Genomic DNA, 9757 nt, shown 5'->3' with positions numbered 1-9757 from the left:
GACTCCGTCTCAAAAAAATAAAATAAAATAAAAATAAATAAATAAAAATAAACCCATTTGAATTTGGGCCACTTGAATCCAGAGCCACAGTCCTGACAAAAATTCTCTCCTTGACCACACTCTTGCCAGCCTCCCTCTGAGCTCCCATCTCCACTAGACCTCAAACTTGGCCTAGAAAAACTGCAGACTTTCAACACAAATGCTTAAGTCCACATCCCCATACTCTCATGAAAAGACTTAACAGTTACATGGTGTCCAACAGCTCAAGACCACATCCCTGGGATGCCCATACCTGCCTGAGAAAGCCCAAAGCTGCTGAAAGAAGTTACTGTTTGTTCCAGCAACATTAGAAGATGAACCCTGTCCCTGAGCCTCCGAGGGAGGGCAGGAGCCTAACCCTAAGAGCCAGTTAGCAAACCCAGACGGGTGTCACGCCAACCACGCTCCTTCCTGCTCTCCATAGTTCCCCTTCCTGACTCTTGAGCCCCCCTCCCAAACACCACCCCTCCCATCACCTACGCACAAATCCAAGTGGAGCTCAGTTCCCACTGGGCCCTGCTCCCTATGGCAATGACTTATGACTGATTAAAACCTGTCCCTGCTGGGTGCGGTGGCTCATGCCTGTAATCCCAGCACTTTGGGAGGTTGAGGCAGGCAGATCACTTAAGTTTGGAGTTCAATATAAGCCTGGTCAACATGGCAAAATCCTATCTCTACTAAAAATACAAAAATTAGCCAAGCATGGTGGCGCATGCTTGTAATCCCAGCTACTTGGAAGGCTGAGGCAGGAGAATTGCTTAAACCTAGGAAGTGGAGGTTGCAGTGAGCCAAGATGGCACCGATGCACATCAGCCTGGACAACAGAGTGAGATTCTGTTTCAGAAAAATAAATAAAAACCTGTTCCTACCACTTTAGTGTCCACCTTTACCTCTGACAGCTCTTCACCATTGTGTCATCCGTCTAACGCTGATAGGATAGAAAATCCCCTGGGCCATTTCTCCATTCAGTCAACTTGATTAAAAGAAACCCTGTCCCACGTTACTTGCAGATGTGGGCCCAGGCCGCTGGAGTCCGGGACTCACCTGTCCCAACGCACATCCATTTTGGTAAAATGGACGAAGGGGAGAAATCTGCACCCATGTCACAGCAGGGAAGGTAGCAGAAATACCAACCAGAGCGGTCTCTGAGTGACAGCTCTGGCACACCCAAGGCATTCCTGGGGAACTCTGAAGCCCTGGGTGGTGACAGACAACCCCAGGGGACTTACAATGGGGACATGCAGCAGAGATCGCTGGAGCCTGTTCTTTCGGTGTCACTCCCAGCTGCCGTCTTGAAGGGGACCTGCCCAGACAAGTTGCCTGGAATTGTCTCTTTGCAGCCTCTGTAGGATTGTTGTGGAATGATCTGACAGTATCTGAAATTAGGCCCTGGCGAGCACAGGTCTTGGCATCCAGATGCCATCTGGCCTCCCAAAGTGTTGACATTATGTGTGTGACCCGTGGCACCCAGCCTGCCCTTTCTTCTTGTCAGGCAGGTTTGGCTGAGACACCTCTTCTGGAGAGAGTCCTCCCCTCAGCCTCCAGCCCCAGCAGTGCTTGCCCCATCACGTGCCCAGGCCTCCGGGGCACTAACCACCATCCCCTACTTGAGATGCAAACCCCAAAGGCCAGCAGTTGGCCTGATTTGTTTACTTGCACATTCCCCCAAGGCTTGGACTCGTGCTGGGCCCAGAGCTGGGGCTCCCTCAACAGTGGTGGGCAGAATCATCTAGCAAAGGTGGAGGGCCTGCAGGGACCTGCCTGTCTGCAGGCAGCATTCCCAGGGTCCCCAGGGCCTCCAGCCCTCAAGGCAGAGGATCTGAGGGAGATGTGGGGGTGCCCACAGCCTGACTCCCATTTTCCTCTCTGCAGCTGTGTTACTGAACAGGCAAGGTTAACCTCAGAGGCCATGAAAAACATTCTTAGGCCCACAAGACAGGCCAGGCCATGACCACTTCCTTTTTTTGAAGAAAACCCCTCCTCCTGGAGCCTAAGGGAGCACTCAGCTGCTGTGCTCCTGCCACACTGGTCAGGAGGCCAGTGTGGTAGGCGTTGTGACAGGCATTTGTTTGGGGTTTAACTTCCTTGAGTAACAAGCAGTTTCTCAAGTGTGGTGAAGGGGGACCTGCCTCCCCACACCCCCGCGCACACGGGTCTGAGGAGCCATTCACGGGCCCCTCGTGGTGCTGATAGTGTAGGGGCGCAGTCCTGGCTGGCCATTCTCAGGGAAGGCGGTTCCCACAGGGTCACCTCAGCAATGTGGCAGCCGGGGGGATGGTCCCTGCCCGTCTGGTCTAACCTGTGACAGGTTTTGGCTACACCACCATGAGTTATAAGACCAGTAGGCTGGGTCCTCACTGCCCCTGGCTCATCTTTGCATATCGCCGGGTTTCTCAAGGAGCTCAGACCACAACTGAGTGAGCGTTTCCACTTTCCTCAGAGAAAAGAGATTGCACTCCAAAGTGTAATGGCGAAAGCGCCACCACCTCCTGTTCCATCAGATATGATTCTGACTATGGAGCAGGTGGAGGCTGCAGGGGCCTCACATGCCAGCTCCTGGGTGAAGTGTATATGAGTACAGGGCCCTGGGCTACATAGTGAGGGAAGGCAGCCAACTCGGGAGTTATCGGACCCGTGGCCTCTGCGCTCCCAGCATGTATGAGACTGAGATGGCAGCTTGGACCTCAAGGAAACACAGGCGGGAGGAGGCACGAAGGGAACCTCTCCACTCGATTCTCTTTGTATGACACAGAAAGTCCACAAAGCCTCTGAGATGTGTTTTCTTATTCTTTTGTGATCCCAAAACCCCTTTCCAAAACAACATTTAAATGAGTGTTCTGTGCTGTGTGTTCAAATGGAGATAATCAGATGCCAGTGGCTTTACAATGTGGGTTGCATTCCATTTTCCCAGGTGCCCAGGCCCTGGGTCTCCAGGCTGCTGCCCATCGTGGCCACCCCTCTGCTCACCAGGGAGGCCAGACAGGAACCCTGCAGCTGCCAGAGCAAGCACGTCCCACAGCCTTCGGGAGGCCTCCCAAAATGTGTCCAGATCCCCACAGGCAGAGAGAGGGACTGAGAGGCTGAAGTGAAGTGACCGTGCCTGCCCAGCCCGGGACTGAGAGCCTGAAGACCAGCTTTCCAGACTCTGTCCTGGAACCCCCTTGGCCCTCAGCAAATCCCCTCCTCCTGGCCTGAAACAGACTTTAGGCTTCTTGCAGAGATGTCTTCTGTGGAGAACCAGAAAGCTTGAGTGCACCCTGACTGTCCTGGGACAGAGCTGCTGAGCAGGGTGCAGGAGCCACACACACTGGATCTTTCAAGGCACATCAGTGACAGATCTGAGCACGGCTGGTCCAGCCAGGACACTGGGCTCCTGCAGCCCCAAGCCTCTAAATGCGGTGCTTCAGCTCTAGCTTGGCCACCGTGGCCCGGTGCACCTCGTCAAGGCCGTCGGCAAAGCGCAGGGCTCGGGCCCAGGTGAAGAACTGAGCCAGTGGGTAGTCGCTGCTCAGGCCCGCCGCTCCGAAGGCCTGGCAGACACAGGGTGGAGGGAGGCAGCCCTGGGTGAGCCCTTGTCTCTGAGGGCCCCAGGAATGATAGACTGCTTTTGATGGGCCATAACAACCATCTTCCCAGACTTCCCCCGTGGCACCTATGTGATACAATCACTAATATTCCATAGGGCTTCCGTGGGGCCACACCTGCCATCCCACAGCCTCCAGACTCCCCAGGTCCACTCTGCAGGTGCCTTCTGCCCCATGCTGGGGCCGGGGGTTAGGATCTGAGGCGGCGGCCTCCCTGCATGGTAAAGAGCCTGGGCTCCGGGCTTATGAAAACCCAAGTTCATGTGAATTTGAGGTCAGCTACTTGCAAGCTCAGTGACCTGGACAAGTCACTTTACTTTTCTGTGCTTGTTTCCTCACATTAAAAATTGGGGTAGGATGGCACCCCGCACCTTGCTGGGTCATTCTGAAGAGGAAAAGGAAAGTCGCATGCATGGTGAGTGGGTGACACAGGGTGTCTGCCAGGGTCTACAGGAGGCTGGGCGGCTGAAGACAGGGGAGTTTGGCATCTGGTATTGATGGTTCAAATAAGCCAACTGTCTAGTCTGTGCTCACCTGAATCGCACGATCAATCACTCGGGAGGCCATGGATGGGGCGACCATTTTAATCATGGCTATATCCAAGGCTGCAGCCTGTAAGGAAGAGGAGATGTGATTATAAAAGACCCAAGGGCAGCCCGGGTGGCAGAGTGACCCCGCCCCCCATCTCCACTAAAAATACAAAAACTAGCTGGGCATGGTGGCATGTGCTTGTAGTCCCAGCTACTCAGGAGGCTGAGGTGAGAGGACTGTCTGAGTCTGGGAAGTCGAGGCTACAGTAAGCCAAAACTGCAACCCTGCACTCAAGCCTGGACAACAGAGTAAGACCTCATCTCAAAAACAAACAACAGGCCAGGTGCGGTGGTTCAGGCCTGTAATTCCAGCACTTTGGGAGGCCGAGGCAGGCAGATCACCTGAGGTCAGGAGTTCGAGACCAACCTGGCCAACATATAGTGAAATCTAGTCTCTACTAAAAAATACAAAAATTAGCTGGGTGTGGTACTGCACGCCTGTAGTCCCAGCTACTTGGGAAACTGAGGCAGGAGAGCTGCTTGAACCCGGGAGGCGGAGGTTGCAGTGAGCCGAGATCATGCCACTCTACTCCAGCCTAGGCGACAGAGCGAGCCTCCATCTCTCAAAAACAAAACAAAAAACCAAACAACAAAAAAGACCCGAGGGCAGAAAGCTTGGAATAACGATCAGATTCCCAGGAGGAAGTCAAAAACCAGGGTCCACAACAGAGGCCCCAAGGTCTCGCTGATGTGAGCTGGGTGAGGCTGCCCCTGCCTGGTATACGGCTAGACAGCACCCAGGGATGAAGGGCGCCATGTTAGCAACTACTATCTTATGTTGCAAGATGTGAAGCAAGTGCTGGGAGAATGTGGCTGTCTTCCCAGATGACGGGGAACACAGCCAGCACACACTGAAGGGACAAGGGGGAGGGGCCTGTGCTTTGCTCAGGGTCATGGCCAGCTCTGCCTCCAAGCAGCAGTGGACCAAGGCCAGTCAGGGCTCTGGGAAACCGAGCTACAGTGATCTGCCCTGGGGCAGGGTGTTCAAGGGGGACACCCAGCAGCCTCTACCATATCTAGCACGCCAGTGTCAAAGAACCAGGAACTGTGAACCTGGGTTGGTCCCTGACGGCTGAGGATCTTGGGTGGGGGTGGAGGCTGCCCCACAGAAGGCTGGACAAAGCACGGTCAACATGGCATTGTACTTGGTCATCACAGGCACTTAGAAAGAGCCTTAGTTAGCCTGGGTAACATGGTGAGACCCGGTCTCTACAAAAAATAAAGAGGCCGGGCGCGGTGGCTCAAGCCTGTAATCCCAGCACTTTGGGAGGCTGAGACGGGCGGATCACGAGGTCAGGAGATCGAGACCATCCTGGCTAACACGGTGAAACCCTGTCTCTACTACAAAATACAAAAAAACTAGCCGGGCGAGGTGGCGGGCACCTGTAATCCCAGCTACTCGGGAGGCTGAGGCAGGAGAATGGCATGAACCCGGGAGGCGGAGCTTGCAGTGAGCTGAGATCCGGCCACTGCACTCCAGCCTGGGCGACAGAGCGAGACTCCGTCTCAAAATAAATAAATAAATAAATAAATAAAGAATTAGCTGGGCATGGAGGTGTGCGCCTGGAGTCCCAGCTACTTAGAAAGCTGAGGCTTCAGTGAGCCATGATGTACCACTGCATTCCAGCCTGGCTACAGAGTGAGGCCCTGTCTCAAAAAATAAATAAATAAAAGGTTAAAAAGCGCCTTAGTTAATCACTAATGTCACACTTGAAAATAAGCTTCTATTTTGCTAATTCGATATTCAGATGAAGGCCAGTAGAGGGTCCCTTTTCCCTGACTTACTGTTAGGTTGTCCAACACCTCCACCAATGGCCCTGGGAGTCCAGGGCCACCCAGGGGTGCTGTGGCCCCATCAAACCCACTGCCTTGGACTAAGCAGCTCACCAGGTCAGTAAAACACAAAGGCCAGTCCTCTCTTCTTGTTCAATTTTTGAAAAACTGCCAAAACAGCTCCAAGTAGAGGTGAAATAGTTTCTAATGTCAAGAAGCCAGGCTCTAATGCTTTGCTGAATGAGGAGGAAGAATCTCTGCCTCTGGGAGGCCCCTTCATGCCCCTGCCCCTACCTTGTTTCCTGCCAGGTCCATGAGGTGGGCAGCTCTCAGCACCAGCAGCCGTGCCTGCTCGATCTCCACGCGCGACAGCGCAATGTCCGCCAGCACTGTGCCCTGCTCCACCAGGGGCTTCCCAAAGGCCACGCGGGACTTCACCTGTCGACACAGGAGATGGGCTGAGGACACGCTGGGCTAGGGGTGGTCACAAGAGGTGGGGGCTGGTGGCCTGAAGAGTTGGGTGGAAGCAGACAGGACACAGCAGGGGAGGAGAGTGAAAGCAGGACCGTGCAGCTTCTCAGCCAAGGTGCCTGTGTGCAGCCATGGGCCATTTCCAGGGAGTAGGTCTGACACCCAACCTTCATGTGCGCCACAGCCAGCCATAGCCCACAGGGTACCTGTAACAAATTGCTTCCAAGAACCCTTTATTCCAGCCATTGTACATCTGGGCAGGCCTGGCTACCAGACAGAAGCAGTTACAGATCTGAGCCAGCATCTGGTCCAAGGCTACTCCTGGAAATGAGGGAGTGACTGCAGGCACTGCACACGGCGCAGGCGAAGGGTGCCCTCTGCTGACCGCAGCACCCCTTCCCACCCTGCAGCTCCAGTGGAAGCAAGGTCTCCTCAGCCCCCTCTCTTGCTCCCGGCCTTCTGCTGTGGGCGGCTGTATCTGCAATGGGGATTTTAAATTCTGAAAGTCACAAGGCATCAGAAAAGGTTCTAAGTATTCCTTTTTTTTCCTGTTTTATTGATTATTTTTCCTTCTTTTTTAAATTTTTTTGGAGACAGGTTCTCACTTTGTTGCCCAGGCTGGAGTGCAGTGGCATGAATTTGGCTCACTGCAACCTCCACCTCCCCTGGCTCAAGCAATCTTCCTACCTCAGCCTCCTGAGCAGCTGGGACCATAGGCGTGAACCACCACATCCAACTAACTTTTCAATTTTTTGCAGAGACAGGATCTCACTACATTGCCGAGACTGGTCTCGAACTCCTAGACTCAGGCAATCCTCCTGCCTTGGTCTCCCCAAGTGTTGGGATTATAGGCATGAACCACCACACCCAGCCTAGTTTTTTTGTTTTTTTATTTTTTTACTAAAAGAATCTACACAAATAATTTATCTCATGGCAGAAAAACTACCCGTTTTCAGAACAAAAAAAGAGAGGACAGTAATTACGAACACTTAGAATCCCACCATCTAGTCACCTCTAGTTAATATTTGGTGGATATTCTCCTCTATCCTTCTAGACTTTTTGTATATATACTTATTTTTTCCAAAAACAGGAGCCATACTCTACATATTGTTTTGTAGCCTTTTTGTTTGTTTGAGATGGAGTTTCGCTTTTGTTGCCCAGGCTGTAGTGCAGTGGTGCAATCTCAGCTCACTGCAACCTCCGCCTCCCAGGTTCAAGTGATTCTCCTGCCTCAGCCTCCCAAGTACCTTGGATTACAGGTGCCTGCCACTACACCCGGCTAATTTTTGTATTTTTAAAATAGAGACGGGGTGTTTCACCATTTTGGCCTGACTGGTCTCTAACTCCTGACCTCAGGTGATCTGCCTGCCTCGGCCTCTCAAAGTGTTGGGATCACAGGTGTGAGCCACTGCACCCGGCCAGCCTGCTTAAAACAATAACAACAAAAACAACAAAAAACAAAAACATTATTTTGCATCAAAGCTAACAGCTTGTTTCTTTTTTTTTTTTTTTTCCCCCAGACAGGGTGTTGCTCTGTTGCCCAGGCTGCAGTGCAGTGGCAGAGTCACAGGTCGCTGCAGCCTCGACCTCCCAGGCTCAGGAGATCCTCCCACCTCAGCCTCCTGAGTAGCTAGGACTATAAATGCGTGCCATCACACCTGGCTAATTTATTCATTTATTTATTTATTTTTGAGACAGAGTATTGCTCTTGTTGCCCAGGCTGGAGTGCAATGGTGTGATCTTGGCTCACCGCAACCTCCGCCTCCCAGGTTCAGGCAATTCTCCTGCCTCGGCCTCCCGAGTAGCTGGGATTACAGGCATGTGCCACCACGCCCAATTAATTATATATTTTTAGTAGAGACAGAGTTTCTCCATGTTGGTCAGGCTGGACTCGACCTCCTGACCTCAGGTGATCTGCCCAACCTCAGCCTCCCAAAGTGCTGGAATTACAGGTGTGAGCCACCACGCCCAGCCCCACCTGGCTAATATTTTTAATTTTTTAATTTTAATTTTTTTTTTTTAGACAGAGTCTTGCTTTGTCACCCCAGCTGGAGTGCAGTGGTGCATTCTCAGCTCACTGCAACCTCCACCTCCTGGATTCAAGTGATCCTCCTGCCTCAGCCTCCCAAGTAGCTGGGATTACAGGCATGTGCCACCAGGCCCAGCTTTTTTTTTATTTTCAGTAGAGACGCAGTATCACCATGTTGGTGAGGCTGGTCTTGAACTTCTAATCTGAAGTGATCCGCCCGCCTCAGCCTCCCAAAGTGCTGAGATTACAGGCATTAGCCACTACGCCCGGCCTTATTTTTTATTTTTCATAGAGATGAGGTTTTGCCATATTGCCCAGCCTACTCTCAAATTCCTGGGCTCAAGCAGTCTGCCTGCCTCGGCCTCTCAGAGTGCTTGGAGTGAGTCACCACACCTGGTCACAGTCTTTTTTAAAAAAATTTAAATGTATATAGTGAACAATTTCTCCATGTTAAGGAATAGATTTCCACAGCATCATTTAAAGTCTCACTGTATGTCATCTCGTGGTTCATTTGTCCAACAGTCATTGTTATCCTTATAAGTTGTTCAGAATTTTGCTATCTGAATGAGCACTGTGGTGAACCTCCTAGTAGCAAATCTTTTGTAGATTCCTAATTACTCTAACCGAGTCCTCAGTGGAGGTGCCATGTTCATGCTATGTACTTTCTGGAGACTTCTGTCTGATTCATTCAGTCCAATTGTTCTGCCAGGTTGAATTTAATGCCACATGGGGCTGAAGCACCATACCTGAGTCCACAGACAGGAGCGTTTTACTTAGAAAGAAAAAATAACTGGTCAGTCTTAACTAAAAAGGGTGTAAATCACAGGTTTGCTCAGTAATCAAAAATGCAGACTGCCTCTGTTCTTTCAATAGCAGTTCTTGTGAGACACTGGTTTTAGTCTCATGGTATGCGTCACCTTTCTGAAATTGATAATCACCAATTTGAATTCTTGTCCTGGCAGCAGCTGTCTTTTAACCTAGGTTTCCAAACTTTGGGGGCAGTGGGGTCATGGCAGAATAGTTTTCTGGATGTGCTGTGGAGGGTGGTACAGGCCAGATGATGGAACCCTAAGGACAAAAACAAGCCACATGGGGTCTCCCTGGTGTCTGATTTATTTATTTGTTTGTTTATTTATTTATTTATTTTTTATTTTTTATTTTTTTTTTTTTTTTTGAGACGGAGTCTCGCTCTGTCTCCCGGGCTGGAGTTGCAGTGGCCGGATCTCAGCTCACTGCAAGCTCCGCCTCCCGGGTTCACGCCATTCTCCTGC

General features: G+C 51.5%; 1 protein-coding gene across 2 annotated transcripts in view; it reads right to left on the bottom strand.

The window, feature by feature from the left end:
- Positions 1–2801: 2801 nt before the first annotated feature.
- ACAD10 (acyl-CoA dehydrogenase family member 10) overlaps positions 2802–9757 on the bottom strand; it is a 70253-nt gene continuing 63297 nt past the window's right edge. For both annotated transcript variants that reach the window (XM_025401178.1, XM_025401180.1), the window contains 3 exons: positions 6281–6424; positions 4158–4235; positions 2802–3569 (listed from right to left, as the gene is read on the bottom strand). In XM_025401178.1, the coding sequence (XP_025256963.1) occupies positions 3429–3569; positions 4158–4235; positions 6281–6424 (363 nt within the window). In that variant the 3' untranslated portion in view covers positions 2802–3428. The remainder of the gene's footprint in view (positions 3570–4157; positions 4236–6280; positions 6425–9757) is intronic.

Source organism: Theropithecus gelada, chromosome 11 (genome assembly GCF_003255815.1).
Source record: "Theropithecus gelada isolate Dixy chromosome 11, Tgel_1.0, whole genome shotgun sequence".
NCBI lineage: Eukaryota > Metazoa > Chordata > Mammalia > Primates > Cercopithecidae > Theropithecus > Theropithecus gelada.
This window is presented reverse-complemented; position numbering and strand designations above follow the sequence as displayed.